The sequence below is a fragment of the Haliotis rufescens genome, unplaced genomic scaffold (genome assembly GCF_023055435.1).
Source record: "Haliotis rufescens isolate VD_foot unplaced genomic scaffold, xgHalRufe1.0.p SCAF_13, whole genome shotgun sequence".
Classification (NCBI taxonomy): Eukaryota; Metazoa; Mollusca; class Gastropoda; order Lepetellida; family Haliotidae; genus Haliotis; species Haliotis rufescens.
In genome coordinates, this window is record NW_025963813.1 from 36,553,759 (window position 1) to 36,575,119 (window position 21,361).

Here is a 21,361-nt window from a genome sequence, read left to right on the forward strand (position 1 = left end):
CATTACCTATGATGATCTCTGTCGTTAATGACCGGTATGGATAGAAAATTTCTCTTCCAGTAAATATATATCTTTGCTTGAATATGATGTTTTGATCACGAGTCGAGGACATTTACCCACTCGGACAATTCACCATACTGTCTTTTCAACAAATGGGCTTTCCCCCACACTAAATAATGCGAATGATATAAAACGGACATGTAACTTTCAACACATCTTTATTTGCAATTTGCTGCTCCAGCCTCTCAACAGGAATGACAGAAATTGAAACTAAATCACTTTTTTGATTCCTTAAACATGGTGGAGGTTGGTATTGATCATGTTACGGTCGAACAAACACTGGAAATCGAATTCAGTTTGAAATCGGAAGGATTAAGAAATGTTATTACAATTTGCCGCAGTTTTGGTGCAATGTGCCGCACCAGCCCATCAATAGGAATGACAGTAGTTGAAGTAAAATCGTTGTTTGTGGTTTCCTTAAACATGCTGGAGTTTGCAATTGATCTGATTTAGGTCCAACAAACACTGTAACTCGTATATAGTTTGAAATCGGAAGGATTACGAGCTGTTATTACAATTAACTGCACTTGGCATTACAATTTGCTGCAGTTTGTTACAATTTGCCGCACCTGTCTTTCAATAGAAATAATAGAAATGATCGGAAGGATTACGAGATGCTATTACAATTTACCGTTCTTGGCATTACAATTTGCTGTAGTTTGTTACAATTTGTCGCACCTGCCTTTGAATAGAAATGATAGAAATTGAAGCAAAATCACTTTTTTTATTTTCTTAAACATGCTGGAGGTTGGAGTTGATCTGGTTTAGGTTGAAGAAACACTGGAACTTGAATTCAAATTGAAATCGGAAGGATTAAGAAATGTTATTTCAATTTACCGCACCTGTCTTTCAATAGGAATGAGAGAAATTGAAACAAAATCGTTGTTTGTAATTTCCTTAAACATGATGGAGGTTGCAATTGTTCTGATTTAGGTCCAGCAAACACTGAAACTCAAATATATAGTTTGAAATCGGAAGGATTAAGAGATGTTATTACAATTTACTGCACTTGGCGTTACATTTTGCCGCAGTTTCTTGCAATTTGCCGCACCTGTCTTTCAATAGAAATGATAGAAATTTAAGCAAATTAGCTTTTTATATTTCCTTAAAGATGCTGGAGGTTGGAATTGATCTGGTTAAGGTCGAAGAAACACTTAACTCGAATTTAGTTGTAAATTTGGAATGATTAAGAGATGCTATTACAATTTGTATGTTCTTTGTATGTTTGCAAATGAATAACCTTTTATTACAAGTTGCCGCAGTGGTTATTACAATATGCCGCAGTTTAAGTTATTACAATTTGCCGCAGTCTTTATTACAGTTTACCGCAGTGAAGTTATTACAATTTAACGCAGTGGTTATTACAATATGCCGCAGTTTAAGCTTTTACAATTTGCCGCAGTTATTACAATTTACCGCAGTGAAGTTATTACAATTTTTCACAGCATGTACTACAATTTACCGCAGTATTACATTTTACAGCAGTGTTATTACATTTTATCACAGTTTATTTCAATTTACAGCGATATTACAATTTACATCGTAATAATGATATTCACTATTTAGACTGACGGTGTCAGGGTTCAAAGTCCTATATTGGGAGTAGATCTCATGTGTGAGGTAACATGTAAGTGGGTAACATTTGACCTTCTAACAATGTGGGCAACTGATGTACAGGAGAGACGTTGGCTTTGATGTTATTCTCTGTTGTGACAAATTAATCCTTTCCTTTTAGTGACACAGAACCACCCACATGCTGATACAGAGCTCTGTCATACCTGCAAGAAGGGAAACCTGGAGCAGCTTATACGCATCTTCTATAAGTATCTTGTAGACGTTAAAAGTATCTTGAAGTACGGGCGGACAGCCGTGATGGATGATGACGGAGACACCATCCTTCATATTGCCTGTCTTGGAGGACATGTGGACAAGGTGAGGTATGTCCTGTTACAGATGGTTGCAGACATCAACAGTAGGGGGAAGTACGGACGGACACCCCTGATGATGGCAGCAGGGAAGGGACACAGACAAGTGTGTGACTTACTTGTGAGAGAAGGAGCTGATGTATCATTAGTGGGTGTTGATAGAAACAACATCCTCCATATGGCCTGTCTTGGAGGACATGTGGACATAGTGAAGTATGTCCTCTCAAAGAAGGTTGCAGACATCAACAGTAGGGGGCAGTACTGGCGGACACCCCTGATGATGGCAGCAGAGAAGGGACACAGACAAGTGTTTGACTTACTTGTGAGAGAAGGAGCTGATGTATCATTAGTGGATGATGACAGAAACAACATCCTCAATGTTGCCTGTATTGGAGGACATGTGGACATAGTGAAGTATGTCCTCTCACAGAAGATTGCAGACATGAACGGTAGGGTTGGTTGGTTGGTTGGTTTGTTGTTTAACGCCGCACTCAGCAATATTCCAGCTATAAGACGGCAGTCTGTAAATAATCGAGTCTGGACCAGACAGTCCAGTGATTGATATCATGAGCATCGATCCACGCAATTGGGATCGATGACATGTATCAAACACGTCAGTGAGCCTGACCACCCGATCCCGTTAGTCGCCTTTTAAGACAAGCATAGTCGCCTTTTAAGGCAAGCATGGGTTGCTGAAGACCTATTCTACCCCGGAATCTTCACGGGTCTGAACGGTAGGGTACATTACGGGCGGACCCCCCTGATGGTGGCAGTAGTTATTACAATTTAACGCAGTGGTTATTACAATATGCCGCAGTTTAAATTTTTACAATTTTCCGCAGTGAAGTTATTACAGCATGTATTACAATTTACCGTAGTATTACATTTTACAGCAGTGTTATTACATTTTATCACAGTTTATTTCAATTTACAGCGATATTACAATTTACGTCGTAACAGTGATCTTCACTATTTAGACTGACGGTGACAGGGTTCAAAGTCCTATATTGGGAGTAGTTCTCATGTGTGAGGTTACATGTAAGTGGGTAACATTTGACCTTCTTCTATGTGGGCAGCTGATTTACAGGGGAGACGTTGGCTCTGATGTTATTCACTGTTGTGACAAATTAATCCTTTTCCTTTAGTGACACTGAACCACCTACATGCTGATACAGACCTCTATCTTGCCTGCAAGAAGGGATACCTGGAGCAGCTTATACGCATCTTCTATAAGTATCTTGTAGACGTTAAAAGTATCTTGAAGTACGGGCGGACAGCCGTGATGGATGATGACGGAGACACCATCCTTCATATTGCCTGTCTTGGAGGACATGTGGACAAGGTGAGGTATGTCCTGTTACAGATGGTTGCAGACATCAACAGTAGGGGGAAGTACGGACGGACACCCGTGATGATGGCAGCAGGGAAGGGACACAGACAAGTGTTTGACTTACTTGTGAGAAAAGGAGCTGATGTATCATTAGTGGATGATGACGGAAACAACATCCTCCATGTGGCCTGTCTTGGAGGACATGTGGACATAGTGAAGTATGTCCTCTCAAAGAAGGTTGCAGACATCAACAGTAGGGGGCAGTACTGGCGGACACCCCTGATGATGGCAGCAGAGAAGGGACACAGACAAGTGTTTGACTTACTTGTGAGAGAAGGAGCTGATGTATCATTAGTGGATGATGACAGAAACAACATCCTCAATGTTGCCTGTATTGGAGGACATGTGGACATAGTGAAGTATGTCCTCTCACAGAAGATTGCAGACATGAACGGTAGGGTTGGTTGGTTGGTTGGTTTGTTGTTTAACGCCGCACTCAGCAATATTCCAGCTATAAGACGGCAGTCTGTAAATAATCGAGTCTGGACCAGACAGTCCAGTGATTGATATCATGAGCATCGATCCACGCAATTGGGATCGATGACATGTATCAAACACGTCAGTGAGCCTGACCACCCGATCCCGTTAGTCGCCTTTTAAGACAAGCATAGTCGCCTTTTAAGGCAAGCATGGGTTGCTGAAGACCTATTCTACCCCGGAATCTTCACGGGTCTGAACGGTAGGGTACATTACGGGCGGACCCCCCTGATGGTGGCAGTAGTTATTACAATTTAACGCAGTGGTTATTACAATATGCCGCAGTTTAAATTTTTACAATTTTCCGCAGTGAAGTTATTACAGCATGTATTACAATTTACCGTAGTATTACATTTTACAGCAGTGTTATTACATTTTATCACAGTTTATTTCAATTTACAGCGATATTACAATTTACGTCGTAACAGTGATCTTCACTATTTAGACTGACGGTGACAGGGTTCAAAGTCCTATATTGGGAGTAGTTCTCATGTGTGAGGTTACATGTAAGTGGGTAACATTTGACCTTCTTCTATGTGGGCAGCTGATTTACAGGGGAGACGTTGGCTCTGATGTTATTCACTGTTGTGACAAATTAATCCTTTTCCTTTAGTGACACTGAACCACCTACATGCTGATACAGACCTCTATCTTGCCTGCAAGAAGGGATACCTGGACTGGCTTAGACGCATCTTATTTAAGTATCGTGTAGACGTTAAAAGTAGATTGAAGTACGGGAGGACACCTGTGATGGATGATGACGGAGACACCATCCTTCATGTTGCCTGTCTTGGAGGACATGTGGACAAGGTGAGGTATGTCCTGTTACAGATGGATGTAGACATCAACAGTAGGGGGAAGTACGGGCGGACACCCCTGATGGAGGCAGCAGAGAAGGGACACAGACAAGTGTTTGACTTACTTGTGAGAAAAGGAGCTGATGTATCATTAGTGGATGATGACGGAAACAACATCCTCCATGTGGCCTGTCTTGGAGGGCATGTGGACATAGTGAAGTATGTCATCTCAAAGAAGGTTGCAGACATCAACAGTAGGGGGCAGTACTGGCGGACACCCCTGATGATGGCAGCAGAGAAGGGACACAGACAAGTGTTTGACTTACTTGTGAGAGAAGGAGCTGATGTATCATTAGTGGATGATGACAGAAACAACATCCTCAATGTTGCCTGTATTGGAGGACATGTGGACATAGTGAAGTATGTCCTCTCACAGAAGATTGCAGACATGAACGGTAGGGTTGGTTGGTTGGTTGGTTTGTTGTTTAACGCCGCACTCAGCAATATTCCAGCTATAAGACGGCAGTCTGTATATAATCGAGTCTGGACCAGACAGTCCAGTGATTGATATCATGAGCATCGATCCACGCAATTGGGATCGATGACATGTATCAAACACGTCAGTGAGCCTGACCACCCGATCTCGTTAGTCGCCTTTTACGACAAGCATAGTCGCCTTTTAAGGCAAGCATGGGTTGCTGAAGACCTATTCTACCCCGGAATCTTCACGGGTCTGAACGGTAGGGGGCAGTACGGGCGGACCCCCCTGATGGTGGCAGTAGTTATTACAATTTAACGCAGTGGTTATTACAATATGCCGCAGTTTAAATTTTTACAATTTTCCGCAGTGAAGTTATTACAGCATGTATTACAATTTACCGTAGTATTACATTTTACAGCAGTGTTATTACATTTTATCACAGTTTATTTCAATTTACAGCGATATTACAATTTACGTCGTAACAGTGATCTTCACTATTTAGACTGACGGTGACAGGGTTCAAAGTCCTATATTGGGAGTAGTTCTCATGTGTGAGGTTACATGTAAGTGGGTAACATTTGACCTTCTTCTATGTGGGCAGCTGATTTACAGGGGAGACGTTGGCTCTGATGTTATTCACTGTTGTGACAAATTAATCCTTTTCCTTTAGTGACACTGAACCACCTACATGCTGATACAGACCTCTATCTTGCCTGCAAGAAGGGATACCTGGACTGGCTTAGACGCATCTTATTTAAGTATCGTGTAGACGTTAAAAGTAGATTGAAGTACGGGAGGACACCTGTGATGGATGATGACGGAGACACCATCCTTCATGTTGCCTGTCTTGGAGGACATGTGGACAAGGTGAAGAATGTCCTGTTACAGATGGATGTAGACATCAACAGTAGGGGGCAGTACGGACGGACACCCCTGATGGAGGGAGCAGAGAAGGGACACAGACAAGTGTTTGACTTACTTGTGAGAGAAGGAGCTGATGTATCATTAGTGGATGATAACGGAAGCAACATCCTCCATGTGGCCTGTCTTGGAGGACATGTTGATATAGTGAAGTATGTCCTGTCACAGAAGGTTTCAGACATGAACGGTAGGGGGCAGTACGGGCGGACACCCCTGATGGTGGCAGCAGAGAAGGGACACAGACAAGTGTTTGACTTACTTGTGAGAGAAGGGGCTGATGTATCATTAGTGGATGATGACGGAAACAACATCCTCCATATGGCCTGTATTGGAGGACATGTGGACATGGTGAAGTATGTCCTGTCACAGAGGGTTGCAGACATCAACAGTAGGGGGCAATACGGGCGGACACCCCTGATGGTGGCAGCAGAGAAGGGACACAGGCAAGTGTTTGACTTACTTGTGAGAGGAGGAGCTGATGTATCATTAGTGGGTGTTGATAGAAAAAACATTCTCCATGTGGCCTGTCTTGGAGGACATGTGGACATGGTGAAGTATGTCCTCTCACAGAAGGTTGCAGACATGAATGGTAGGGGGACATACGGGCGGACACCCGTGATGATGGCAGCAGAAAAGGGACACAGACAAGTTTGTGACTTACTTGTGAGAGAAGGAGCTGATGTATCATTAGTGGGTGTTGATAGAAACAACATCCTCCATATGGCCTGTCTTGGAGGACATGTGGACATAGTGAAGTATGTCCTCTCAAAGAAGGTTGCAGACATCAACAGTAGGGGGCAGTACTGGCGGACACCCCTGATGATGGCAGCAGAGAAGGGACACAGACAAGTGTTTGACTTACTTGTGAGAGAAGGAGCTGATGTATCATTAGTGGATGATGACAGAAACAACATCCTCAATGTTGCCTGTATTGGAGGACATGTGGACATAGTGAAGTATGTCCTCTCACAGAAGATTGCAGACATGAACGGTAGGGTTGGTTGGTTGGTTGGTTTGTTGTTTAACGCCGCACTCAGCAATATTCCAGCTATAAGACGGCAGTCTGTAAATAATCGAGTCTGGACCAGACAGTCCAGTGATTGATATCATGAGCATCGATCCACGCAATTGGGATCGATGACATGTATCAAACACGTCAGTGAGCCTGACCACCCGATCCCGTTAGTCGCCTTTTAAGACAAGCATAGTCGCCTTTTAAGGCAAGCATGGGTTGCTGAAGACCTATTCTACCCCGGAATCTTCACGGGTCTGAACGGTAGGGTACATTACGGGCGGACCCCCCTGATGGTGGCAGTAGTTATTACAATTTAACGCAGTGGTTATTACAATATGCCGCAGTTTAAATTTTTACAATTTTCCGCAGTGAAGTTATTACAGCATGTATTACAATTTACCGTAGTATTACATTTTACAGCAGTGTTATTACATTTTATCACAGTTTATTTCAATTTACAGCGATATAACAATTTACGTCGTAACAGTGATCTTCACTATTTAGACTGACGGTGACAGGGTTCAAAGTCCTATATTGGGAGTAGTTCTCATGTGTGAGGTTACATGTAAGTGGGTAACATTTGACCTTCTTCTATGTGGGCAGCTGATTTACAGGGGAGACGTTGGCTCTGATGTTATTCACTGTTGTGACAAATTAATCCTTTTCCTTTAGTGACACTGAACCACCTACATGCTGATACAGACCTCTATCTTGCCTGCAAGAAGGGATACCTGGACTGGCTTAGACGCATCTTATTTAAGTATCGTGTAGACGTTAAAAGTAGATTGAAGTACGGGAGGACACCTGTGATGGATGATGACGGAGACACCATCCTTCATGTTGCCTGTCTTGGAGGACATGTGGACAAGGTGAGGTATGTCCTGTTACAGATGGATGTAGACATCAACAGTAGGGGGAAGTACGGGCGGACACCCCTGATGGAGGCAGCAGAGAAGGGACACAGACAAGTGTTTGACTTACTTGTGAGAAAAGGAGCTGATGTATCATTAGTGGATGATGACGGAAACAACATCCTCCATGTGGCCTGTCTTGGAGGGCATGTGGACATAGTGAAGTATGTCATCTCAAAGAAGGTTGCAGACATCAACAGTAGGGGGCAGTACTGGCGGACACCCCTGATGATGGCAGCAGAGAAGGGACACAGACAAGTGTTTGACTTACTTGTGAGAGAAGGAGCTGATGTATCATTAGTGGATGATGACAGAAACAACATCCTCAATGTTGCCTGTATTGGAGGACATGTGGACATAGTGAAGTATGTCCTCTCACAGAAGATTGCAGACATGAACGGTAGGGTTGGTTGGTTGGTTGGTTTGTTGTTTAACGCCGCACTCAGCAATATTCCAGCTATAAGACGGCAGTCTGTATATAATCGAGTCTGGACCAGACAGTCCAGTGATTGATATCATGAGCATCGATCCACGCAATTGGGATCGATGACATGTATCAAACACGTCAGTGAGCCTGACCACCCGATCTCGTTAGTCGCCTTTTACGACAAGCATAGTCGCCTTTTAAGGCAAGCATGGGTTGCTGAAGACCTATTCTACCCCGGAATCTTCACGGGTCTGAACGGTAGGGGGCAGTACGGGCGGACCCCCCTGATGGTGGCAGTAGTTATTACAATTTAACGCAGTGGTTATTACAATATGCCGCAGTTTAAATTTTTACAATTTTCCGCAGTGAAGTTATTACAGCATGTATTACAATTTACCGTAGTATTACATTTTACAGCAGTGTTATTACATTTTATCACAGTTTATTTCAATTGACAGCGATATTACAATTTACGTCGTAACAGTGATCTTCACTATTTAGACTGACGGTGACAGGGTTCAAAGTCCTATATTGGGAGTAGTTCTCATGTGTGAGGTTACATGTAAGTGGGTAACATTTGACCTTCTTCTATGTGGGCAGCTGATTTACAGGGGAGACGTTGGCTCTGATGTTATTCACTGTTGTGACAAATTAATCCTTTTCCTTTAGTGACACTGAACCACCTACATGCTGATACAGACCTCTATCTTGCCTGCAAGAAGGGATACCTGGACTGGCTTAGACGCATCTTATTTAAGTATCGTGTAGACGTTAAAAGTAGATTGAAGTACGGGAGGACACCTGTGATGGATGATGACGGAGACACCATCCTTCATGTTGCCTGTCTTGGAGGACATGTGGACAAGGTGAAGAATGTCCTGTTACAGATGGATGTAGACATCAACAGTAGGGGGCAGTACGGACGGACACCCCTGATGGAGGGAGCAGAGAAGGGACACAGACAAGTGTTTGACTTACTTGTGAGAGAAGGAGCTGATGTATCATTAGTGGATGATAACGGAAGCAACATCCTCCATGTGGCCTGTCTTGGAGGACATGTTGATATAGTGAAGTATGTCCTGTCACAGAAGGTTTCAGACATGAACGGTAGGGGGCAGTACGGGCGGACACCCCTGATGGTGGCAGCAGAGAAGGGACACAGACAAGTGTTTGACTTACTTGTGAGAGAAGGGGCTGATGTATCATTAGTGGATGATGACGGAAACAACATCCTCCATATGGCCTGTATTGGAGGACATGTGGACATGGTGAAGTATGTCCTGTCACAGAGGGTTGCAGACATCAACAGTAGGGGGCAATACGGGCGGACACCCCTGATGGTGGCAGCAGAGAAGGGACACAGGCAAGTGTTTGACTTACTTGTGAGAGGAGGAGCTGATGTATCATTAGTGGGTGTTGATAGAAAAAACATTCTCCATGTGGCCTGTCTTGGAGGACATGTGGACATGGTGAAGTATGTCCTCTCACAGAAGGTTGCAGACATGAATGGTAGGGGGACATACGGGCGGACACCCGTGATGATGGCAGCAGAAAAGGGACACAGACAAGTTTGTGACTTACTTGTGAGAGAAGGAGCTGATGTATCATTAGTGGGTGTTGATAGAAACAACATCCTCCATATGGCCTGTCTTGGAGGACATGTGGACATAGTGAAGTATGTCCTCTCACAGCAGGATGCAGACATGAACGGTAGGGGGCAATACGGGCGGACACCCCTGATGATGGCAGCAGTTAAGGGACACAGACAAGTGTTTGACCTACTTGTGAGAAAAGGAGCTGATGTATCATTAGTGGATGATGACGGAAACAACATCCTCCATATGGCCTGTCATGGAGGACATGTGGGCATGCTGAAGCATGTCCTCTCACAGAAGGTTGCTGACATCAACAGTAAGGGGAAGTACGGGTGGACACCCGTGATGAAGGCAGCAAGGAAGGGCCACAGACAAATGTTTGACATACTAGTAGGAGGAGGAGCTGATGTATCATTAGTGGATGATAACGGAAGCAACATCCTCCATGTTGCCTGTCTTGGAGGACATATGGACATGGTGAAGTATGTCCTGTCACAGAAGGTTGCAGACATCAACCGTAGGGGGCAGTACGGGCGGACACCCGTAATGATGGCAGCAGAAAAGGGACACAGAGAAGTGTTTGACTTACTTGTGAGAGAAGGAGCTGATTTATCATTATTCGGTGTTGATAGAAACAACGTCCTCCATATGGCCTGTCTTGGAGGACATGTGGACATGGTGAAGTATGTCCTCTCACAGAAGGTTGCAGATATGAATGGTAGGGGGCAGTACGGGCGGACACCCCTGCTGATGGCAGCAGAGAAGGGACACAGACAAGTGTTTGACTTACTTGTGAGAGAAGGAGCTGATGTATCATTAGTGGATGATAACGGAAGCAACATCCTTCATGTGGCCTGTCTTGGAGGACATGTGGACATGTGAAGAATGTCCTGTCACAGAGGGTTGCAGGCATTAACGGTAGGGGGCAATATGTGCGGACACCCTTGATGATGGCAGCAGAGAGGGAACACAGACAAGTGTTTGACTTACTTGTGAGAGAAGGAGCTGATGTATCATTAGTGGTTGCTGTCGGAGACACAATCCTTCATGTTGCCTGTTTGGGAGGACATGTGGACATAGTGAAGTATGTCCTCTCACAGCAGGATGCAGACATCATCGGTAGGGGGCAATACGGGCGGACGCCCCTGATGGTGGCAGCAGAGAAGGGACACACACAAGTGTTTGACTTACTTGTGAGAGAAGGAGCTGATGTATCATTAGTGGATGATGACGGAAAAAAACGTCCTCTATGTGGCCTGTCTTGGAGGACATGTGGGCATGGTGAAGTATGTCCTCTCACAGCAGGATGCAGACATCATCGGTAAGGGGCAGTACGCATCGACACCCGTGATGAAGGCATCAAGGAAGGAACACAGACAAGAGTTTGACATACTAGCGAGAGGAGGAGCTGATGTATCATTATTGAATGATAACGGAACCAACATCCTCCATGTGGCCTGTCTTGGAGGACATATGGATATGGTGAAGTATGTCCTGTCACAGAGGGTTACAGACATCAACAGTAGGGGGCAATACGGGCGGACACCCGTGATGATGGCAGCAGAGAAGGGACACAGACAAGTGTTTGACTTACTTGTGAGAGAAGGAGCTGATATATCATTAGTGGATGCTGTCGGAGACACCATCCTTCATGTGGCCTGTCTTGGAGGACATGTGGACAAAGTGAAGTATGTCCTCTCACACCAGGTTGCAGACATCAACGGTAGGGGGCAATACGGGCGGACACCCCTGATGGTGGCACCAGAGAAGGGACACAGGCAAGTGTTTGACCTACTTGTGAGAGAAAGAGCTGATGTATTATTAGTGGGTGTTGACAGAAACAACATCCTCCATATGGCCTGTCTTCGAGGACATGTGGACATGGTGAAGTATGTCCTCTCACAAAAGGATGCAGACATGAACGGCAGGGTGCAGTACGGGTGGACACCCGTCATGATGGCAGCAGTAAAGGGACACAGACAAGTGTTTGACTTACTTGTGACACAAGGAGCTGATGTATCATTAGTGGGTGTTGATAGAAACAACATCCTCCATATGGCCTGTCTTCGAGGACATGTGGACATGGTGAAGTATGTCCTCTCAATAAAGGATGCAGACATGAACGGTAGGGGGCAGTACGGGCGGACACCCTGATGATGGCAGCAGTGAAGGAACACAGACAGGTGTTTCACTTACTTGTGACACAAGGAGCTGATGTATCATTACTGGTTGTTGATAGAAACAACATCCTCCATGTGGCCTGTCTTGGAGGACATATGGATATGGTGAAGTATGTCCTGTCACAGAGGGTTACAGACATCAACAGTAGGGGGCAATATGGGCGGACACCCGTGATGATGGCAGCAGAGAAGGGACACAGACAAGTGTTTGACTTACTTGTGAGAGAAGGAGCTGATATATCATTAGTGGATGCTGTCGGAGACACCATCCTTCATGTGGCCTGTCTTGGAGGACATGTGGACAAAGTGAAGTATGTCCTCTCACACCAGGTTGCAGACATCAACGGTAGGGGGCAATACGGGCGGACACCCCTGATGGTGGCACCAGAGAAGGGACACAGGCAAGTGTTTGACTTACTTGTGAGAGAAGGAGCTGATGTATTATTAGTGGGTGTTGATAGAAACAACATCCTCCATATGGCCTGTCTTGGAGGACATGTGGACATAGTGAAGTATGTCCTCTCACAAAAGGATGCAGACATGAACGGCAGGGTGCAGTACGGGTGGACACCCGTCATGGTGGCAGCAGTGAAGGGACACAGACAAGTGTTTGACTTACTTGTGACACAAGGAGCTGATGTATCATTAGTGGGTGTTGATAGAAACAACATCCTCCATATGGCCTGTCATGGAGGACATGTGGGCATGCTGAAGCATGTCCTCTCACAGAAGGTTGCTGACATCAACAGTAGGGGGAAGTATGGGTGGACACCCGTGATGAAGGCAGCAAGGAAGGGCCACAGACAAGTGTTTGACATACTAGTGGGAGGAGGAGCTGATGTATCATTAGTGGATGATAACGGAAGCAACATCCTCCATGTTGCCTGTCTTGGAGGACATATCGACATGGTGAAGTATGTCCTGTCACAGAAGGTTGCAGTCGTCAACCGTAGGAGGCAGTACGGGCGGACACCCCTGATGATGGCAGCAGAGAAGGGACACAGACAAGTGTTTGATTTACTTGTGAGAGAAGGAGCTGATGTATCACTAGTGGATGATAACGGAAACAACATCCTCCATATGACATGTCTTTGAGGACATGTGGACATAGTGAAGTATTTCCTCTCACAGAAGGTTGCAGACATCAACGGTATGGGGCAGTACGGGCGTACACCCCTGATGATGGCGGCAGAGAAGGGACACAGACAAGTGTATAACTTACTTGTGAGAGAAGGAGCTGGTGTATCATTAGTGGGTGTTGATAGAAACAACATCCTCCATGTGGCTTGTTTCAGAGGACATATCGACATGGTGAAGTATGTCCTGTCACAGAAGGTTGCAGACATGAACTGTAGGGGGCAGTAAGGGCGGACACCCCTGATGATGGCAGCAGAGAAGGGACACAGACAAGTGTTTGACTTACTTGTGACATAAGGAGCTGATGTATCATTTGTGGATGATGACGGAAACAACATTCTCCATGTGGCCTGTCTTGGAGGACATGTGGACATAGTGAAGTATGTCCTCTCACAGAAGGTTGCAGACATGAATGGTAGGGGAAGTACAGGCGGACACCCGTGATGATGGCAGCAGAAAAGGGACACAGACAAGTGTTTGACATACTAGTGGGAGGAGGAGCTGATGTATCATTAGGTGTTGATAACGGAAGCAACATCCTCCATGTTGCCTGTCTTGGAGGACATATGGACATGGTGAAGTATGTCCTGTCACAGAAGGTTGCAGACATCAACAGTAGGGGGCAGGACGGGCGGACATCCGTAATGGTGGCAGCACAGAAGGGACACAGACAAGTGTATGACTTACTTGTGAGAGAAGGAGCTGATGTATCATTAGTGGGTGTTGATAGAAACAACATCCTCCATTTGGCTTGTCTTAGAGGACATATGGACATGGTGAAGTATGTCTTCTCACAGAAGGTTGCAGACATGAACGGTAGGGGGCAGTACTGGCGGACACCCGTGATGATGGCACCAGAGAAGGGACACAGACAAGTGTTTGACTTACTTGTGAGAGAAGGAACTGATGTATCATTAGTGGGTGTTGATAGAAATAACATCCTCTATATCGCCTGTCTTGGAGGACATGTGGACATGGTGAAGTATGTCCTCTCACAAAAGGATGCAGACATGAACGGTAAGGGGCAGAATGGGCGGACACCCCTGATGGTGACAGCAGTGAAGGGACACAGACAAGTGTTTGACTTACTTGTGACCCAAGGAGCTGATGTGTCATTAGTGGGTGTTGATAGAAACAACATCCTCCATATGGCCTGTCATGGAGGACATGTGGGCATGCTGAAGCATGTCCTCTCACAGAAGGTTGCTGACATGAACAGTAGGGGGAAGTATGGGTGGACACCCGTGATGAAGGCAGCAAGGAAGGGCCACAGACAAGTGTTTGACATACTAGTGGGAGGAGGAGCTGATGTATCACTAGTGGATGATAACGGAAGCAACATCCTCCATGTTGCCTGTCTTGGAGGACATATCGAGAAGGTGAAGTATGTCCTCTCACAGAAGGTTGCAGACATCAACTGTAGGGGGCAGTACGGGAGGACACCCCTGATGATGGCAGCACAGAAGGGACACAGACAAGTGTTTGACTTACTTGTGAGAGAAGGAGCTGATGTATTATTAGTCGATGATAACAGAAACAACATTCTTCATGTGGCCTCTCTTGGAGGAGATGCAGACATGGTGAGGCATGTCCAAGCATTTGTGAACATCGAATGTGGTGAACATCGACGACAGAAATGACCATGATGATATAGTGTTTGGCCTCATGGTTGCAACACAGGGCAGCAGTCATGTCTGACAGGGAAGAACAAATCGTGACAAAGTACTAATTTGTGTTTTTGATTTCCTGTCAAAGCAAAAATATCTTGCATCGTTCTATCATGACGTCATTTCTGCACATTCGAACATACGCTCGAATCATAAATTGGACAACGTTATTTGTTTAAGGAAGTGTCTCGTGCGTTGTTCCCCATAGATGCTGTTGGACAACGCAGATAAACGCTATGACCAAACGATTGCATCCAAATATGGGCGAGACATCTAAAGGGACTTATCGACATTCCAATGTCCGTCTGCCTCCTCGTCGGAGATAATCGGTGAAGACCTTGGTATGATGTGGCTTGACATTGCCATCTAGTAGTTCAGACTTTTTGCAGGTGATTCCAGCTAATAGTACAACATCGTTGGCGAGGGAAATATCCATTGACAATAATCAAATCTGTTCCCATGCCATGTGTGATACCGCCCCACACCATGCCACTACCATCCCCATGCCAATCAAATGTCTTGTCGTGCGAATGAATAGTTATGTAAAGGGTTACACGTCTAGTGTCAGATGTGTATCTTGTAGTGGAGCGCGAGAACGCCACAGACCACCACTACACCTTAGGCCAAGGTTGGGCGCAACTACATGTACTTCATACTTTTTAACATTCGTGGATTGTAAAACTGTGTAGTTTATTAAAAATGTGAATGTATTATACATATTTGTTTAATGTTGTTTAGCATATTGTATATTGTAAATGAAAATATGGAGTAAAATTGCCAAAAAGGGGTTTTTAAAAATATTATTTAGCCATTACTATTATTATTAGTGGTAGTTGTATGTACATATACACCAGTATGTATACAGTGTATTTAGACGAGTTCTAATTACTTTGAAGTAGTAGTGTTTGATGTGACTCCCAGCGACATGTGAACCATCTGATCCGGTGACAACTAGATGTGTAGGTTGGAGAACGTCTGAAGGGAGGCAGGCATGACCTACCACAAGGTTGCTGTGGTCAGTGTACATGTCATACAGGCAGGACATTCCTTTCTACCCTGGGGACAACTTGGTTCGCACCTAGATGTGTAGCTTGGAGAACGTCTGAAGGGAGGCAGGCATGACCTACCACACGGTTGCTGTGGTCAGTGTAGATGTTGCCTTCAAAGTGTTGTATCAGAGTGTAGTGAGTGAATGTAGCATTCAGAGTTTATTGTTTGTTTCGTTGTTGTTTAATGCCGCTCTCAGCAGTAATCCAGCTATATGAGGGCGGTCTGTAAATAATCGAGTCTGGACCAGAGAATCCAGTGATTGACATCATGATCATTGATCTGTTGGGATAAGATGACATGCATCAACCAAGTCACAGGTCCAGAGTATAGTGAGTGAATACAGTGTTCACTAATGAACTGTGGTCTTCAAAGATAATACATTGACTGAGGTCAATTCAACATTCCCATTGTTTGTTGTGGAGGACAATTTTCAAGTGACTATCCGTTATCTTTAACATTCCAAGTGTGTCGTGATAGACCGGAACTATATTTTGTTGTTGGACAATGCCCTTACACATTTCTGTTATCACTATATATATGATTGTGATGTGAAATAAGATGTGATATGTTTTATACCTCAACCTTTGAGATAGCATTGTGTGTATATGTAATTGTATTTGATTTGCTGTGGTATAGCACAACGATGGCTGTTGTACCAATGTTTGTATGTGTAGACAAGTAGTAGGGGTATTAGTATTAATAGTAGCAGACATTAGTTTAGTTGAGTTGTAGTAGAAGCAGTGGTTGTGGGACAGTGTTACAGTTTACTGGTGGAGTAAGGTAGCATTAGTAGGAGTAGTTAGTAGATATATATGTATATATTTTTTCTCTTTGTAATAAATGATGTTTTAAAATTTAAAGTTTTCTGATTTCATTTCTACTTCCTCTTGTGCATATCGTGTGACACTACCCTCTAACAATACAATAATAGCACCAGCCCAAGCATGTCGACACTGACCTTTATAGATTGTATTCAGTACTCCATTCATAAAAAGTTTACAGAAATGTTGCCCTTTACGCAAAGTGGAATCTGTTTTGCTGAATAATCTAAACTGGTTATTCTCTATGTCCCCCCCCCCCCCCCCCTCACACACACACACCTATTTGTTAAGGGTTTTTCTTACCTGGTGTCATCTGGTGTCATCACTGATTTTGCATCATACGTTCCCTGATCTCCAAGTCAGCAGGAGAAGGAACATTTCAGCTTGTTGCCACTTACCTGATGTTGGGGGCTCAGCAAGCACCTTCATCTGCGACCACTGAACCATGTGAATCCTGGGACAACTGAACCATCTGATCCTGGGACAACTGAAGCATCTGATCCTGTGACAACTGAAGCATCTGAACCTGTGACAACTGAACCATCTGATCCCGTGACAACTGAACCATCTGATTCTGTGACAACTGAACCTTCTTATCCTGAGACAACTGAGTTTGACCAGAGACAAGAACAGATTAAAGTGCAGTGATCTGGTGCCAAAGCAGAGCTCAGGTGTTACATGCAGTGCGCATGACGAAGAGTTGCATTACATTAATTGCAGGTGAAACAGGGGAAACTGTTGCTGTACCTATACCACAGGTGGCAGAGGAGACCTTAGAAGTAAGAACTATCCTGGACAGGAATGAAAATGATCAGTACAGCTTTGGAACAAAATGCTTTATCCTGAATGGCAGCTTATCAAGAAATCAATTTGGCATTTGTCCTTGAACAACAGGGACACACGTGCCTCACTCAGATAAGCACCGACACAGTTATCCATTGGTGGTGGATAAGGTGAGTGAGTGAGTTGGGTTTGAGGCCGTTTTAACAGTATTCCAGTTATATCAAGACGTGTCAGGTTAATGTTGGAGGAAAGCCCGAAGTGATGCAGGTCTCAGACGTTTACCATTTCGGTGAAACCCACGAGCACGGATATGGTGCTGACAAACCTAGAAACATAATCGGGGTGAACAGGGATTTGAACCCACAATCATAGGTTTCTGGCGTGCCCAAGGGACGCAACTCTGCACAGCAAATCGCGGCGCCCAAGACGACCGTGCCCCCTTGTGGTGGTTAAGGCTTTGTCAAGCGTTGCTGCAGGGGAACCAAGAAGTGTCGGACAAACAGAAGCAAGTGTCACAAAGCAAATCTGAAACGCAACAGCCGTTGTCAGTGTAGTTTGAACTCCAATAACAAATAACTATTTGATACCTCTCTGATCACCATCTCCTGAATTGTTCCAACAGAAGATGTGAAACTTACTGATCCTAATAATTTTTCACATAATGGTTCAAGATAACAGTTTTAGTCATTTCATGAACTGTTTGCCTTTTATTTTAGCCATTTCATGAAATGACTAGAATGTTTATTTATTTCATGAAACGATTGTCCCTTTCAAGCAGTTCATGAAATGACGGAACTTTTCATGCATTTCACGAAATGACTGGTTTCTCAATCTGTCTGTAACAAATGCACATCAATGAATTCATGAAAATATACATTCACCGAATGATGTAACCCTAAAACGTATAATAAAGATGTTCTTATTCATATTTCTCCTGTCACAATCCTTCTTATGGTCGGACATTATTTCATTATATAATCATCTCTCCATTGTAGTTTCCACTTATTCTCTATACCCGCTCAGGTCCGGGTTAGAATTGATCTTCAGCTACCCATGCTTGTCGTAAGCGGCGACTAACGGGATCGGGAGGTCAGGCTCGATGGCATGGTTGATGCATGTCATCGTATCCAAATTGCGTGGATCGATACTCATGATGCCAATCACTGGATTGTCTGATCCAGACTCGATTGTGTGACGGGTCTCCGCCCGCGAAGCACGTGCCTGTTCTATAGTTTGTTCGAAAGGGCCGCTGGGACAAGGCATGCTGTGTTAGAAGGTTAGCCAAAGAGTGGGTATCAGTCGCTGTAGATTTCCTATACGGAGAAAACCTGTAAAACCTGGATCGCTCCTTCTCAATTTTCTGAGCGGCTCTGGCTTCAGCTCGGAACATCCTTCTTTCATCGTCGGAATTGTAGCCAGCTTATTGTTCTCACATCGACGCACTTTCCCATCCAGCTTCTGATGTGCTTATTTCTTCTTTCAGTGCATGAAGATACTCCCCTTTTCTATAGTCAAAAACAGATTCAATTCGCATCAAATTGTTTACACTGTATTTCTTCAGCAACCCATACTTGCCGTATAAGGCGACTTTGCTTGTCGTAAAAGGCGACTAACGGGATCGCGTGGTCAGGCTCGCTGACTTGGTTGATACATGTCATCGATCCCAAGTGCGTAGATCGATGCTCATGATGTCAATCACTGAATTGTCTGATCCAGACTCGATTATTTTACAGACCGCCGTCATATTGCTGGAATATTGCTGAGTGCAGCGTTATACAACAAACAAACAAACAAATACACTGTATTTTACGGCCATCACGTTTCCACGCGATATTTTTCTCAGATCTAATTTTCTGCAGTTCCAATGATTTGTTTGTTTGTTTGATGGTTTTTTAACGCCGCACTCAGCTATATGACGGCGGTCTGTAAATAATCGAGTCTGGACCATACAATACTGTGAATAAAGTCCTACCATGATTGTGTTTCGGATTATGGTTAATATTTGAGGCAGAAATTTGGTAGTGCATGTGCTTGACCCAGCAATATATCTCTCTTTGTATGGATTATTAGGGAGGTGAATCAGGGTGAATCAGGGACAGCGGGTATGGGACAAAATCCTAGATGGCTTGCATCTGAGACCGGTCCACACTTCTTCACACACACTTCAACACACACACAACACCGGTATCTCAAATTGTCAAAACAAGAGGCGCACATAAAATATCTTCCTGCAGAGGAACTTTCCCAGTGGCATCCACCAGCTGCAGCAGCAGCAGCCCAACACTCGCCAAAATTCTCAATCAAGTTATTAAAAGTGTTAAATCTAATCACACTCTAGTTTCTTTTTTATTGTATTCTGTGTGCACAATATACTGAAACCGAGCCCACTAGTCCTTGTTTTATCGCTGGAGCAGGTCGCTTTACAAGGGAGAAACGTAAACAATGGTTCTTTGGGTGACAGGGAAGCCGGACGTGCACAATGTTTAAACGTTACCATAGCAACATCCCATACAATCTGAACTCTACATACAAAGGAAGCTGATCCTTGCAGTGGCAGACAATGACTCGAACCAACACATCACAGGATCTTGACACACCTAAGGGACGCAAATCCTTATCGTGATTTGTGGAGCATGGGCAGCTGTTCCCCGATTTTAGGGCTTAATATGTTACTCAAACTTTACAATCAATCGTGTGGGATGGTATATCCAATCAAGGAAGAAGCATCATTGTTGTGGCTGTCATATCCAGTTGGAGAGAAGCATCATAATGTGGACTGGTATATCCAGTAACGGAGGAATCATTATAGTTCGACCTGGCATTCTGACTAGGGGAGTAAGAATCACAGTGTGAGCTGGTATATATGTAACAGTCAATGTCTGACCCGTGATGATCCGGGGGAAAACAGGTCTTCAGCAACCTTTGCTTGCCGTAAAAGGCGACTATGCTTGTCGTGAGAGGTGACTGACGGGATCGGGTCGTCAGGTTCGCTGACTTGTTTGATGCATATCATCGATCCCAATTGCGTAGATCCACATGCAGGGTAGGTACTGACTCAAGAGTATGGTGTCAATATTCTTATCAGATGTAACAGTGCCTTCCTTTCATTCAGGACGTAAGGGGCGACTTTCGAAATCGGGGGTCAGGCTCGCTGACTTGGTTGATTCATGTCATCGTATCCCAATTGTTCGGATCAATGCTCATGATACCAGTCACTGGATCGTCTGGTCCAGACTCGATTAATTACAAACCGCCGTCATATGGCTGGAATATTGGTGAGTGCGGCGTTCAACAACAAACCATCCAACCAACCCTCAATGTCTATAATCAAGCAATATGTATATTGACTGACAATTTCAGTCAATACGTATGTATGAAGATTGATTCACGCAGGCAATGTACATATTGCCGGGATTGCCTAAAAGTCGGGCCAAGAAAAGTCGGGCCGGGCCGGGCCAGCGGGTAATAGTAAAAATGGATTGCAGAATAATAAAACGAAACGCGCATATCTAGGCAGATCTCAAATGTCCACAAACGTATGCACCTTCAACAATGTAATAAACTGATGATCTGTGTGTTTAAAGTAGATTTTGACCGCCCGGGCCAAGTCGGACCGAACACTTCTGACAGAGATTTCCTTAAGAAAATACAGTAAAAATGCTTCACTTTGAGCACCTTGTTTTCTTTAAATACGATGTACCGTGACATAAAGTGGTATATAGGT

General features: G+C 44.4%; 3 protein-coding genes across 4 annotated transcripts; all 3 read left to right on the forward strand.

Annotated features, from left to right (window-relative positions):
• Window positions 1–1,873: 1,873 nt before the first annotated feature.
• Window positions 1,874–9,339, forward strand: LOC125378739 (serine/threonine-protein phosphatase 6 regulatory ankyrin repeat subunit B-like; the record flags this gene model as incomplete). The annotated part of the gene is made up of 6 exons (XM_048394696.1): window positions 1,874–2,434; window positions 3,131–3,769; window positions 4,466–5,104; window positions 5,801–7,042; window positions 7,739–8,377; window positions 9,074–9,339. Coding segments are annotated over exons 1-6 (3,927 nt in total), but the record flags the coding sequence as incomplete, so codon positions are not given.
• LOC125378647 (ankyrin repeat domain-containing protein 50-like) lies at window positions 9,306–16,275 on the forward strand. 2 transcript variants are annotated; one of them, XM_048394497.1, is made up of 2 exons: window positions 9,306–10,677; window positions 14,696–16,275. In XM_048394497.1, the coding sequence occupies exons 1-2, from the start codon at window positions 9,340–9,342 to the stop codon at window positions 14,954–14,956; spliced, it is 1,599 nt and encodes a 532-aa protein (XP_048250454.1). In that variant the 5' UTR covers window positions 9,306–9,339; the 3' UTR covers window positions 14,957–16,275. The 2 variants fall into 2 exon arrangements, with proteins under 2 accessions (XP_048250454.1, XP_048250455.1); XM_048394498.1 differs by lacking the exon at window positions 14,696–16,275 and having other exon boundaries at window positions 9,306–11,227.
• On the forward strand, window positions 11,903–14,681 carry LOC125378648 (ankyrin repeat domain-containing protein 50-like). The gene has a single exon (XM_048394499.1). The coding sequence runs from the start codon at window positions 12,153–12,155 to the stop codon at window positions 13,272–13,274; it is 1,122 nt and encodes a 373-aa protein (XP_048250456.1). The 5' UTR covers window positions 11,903–12,152; the 3' UTR covers window positions 13,275–14,681.
• Window positions 16,276–21,361: the final 5,086 nt, after the last annotated feature.

Coding starts and splice junctions, on each gene's coding strand:
- LOC125378647 (XM_048394497.1), top strand. CDS start 9,340: ATGGAGGGAGCAGAGAAGGGACACAGACAAGTGTTTGACTTACTTGTG. Junction 10,678..14,695: donor TTGGAGGACATGTGGACATG/GTGAAGTATGTC, acceptor CATATCGAGAAG/GTGAAGTATGTCCTCTCACA.
- LOC125378648 (XM_048394499.1), top strand. CDS start 12,153: ATGATGGCAGCAGTGAAGGAACACAGACAGGTGTTTCACTTACTTGTG.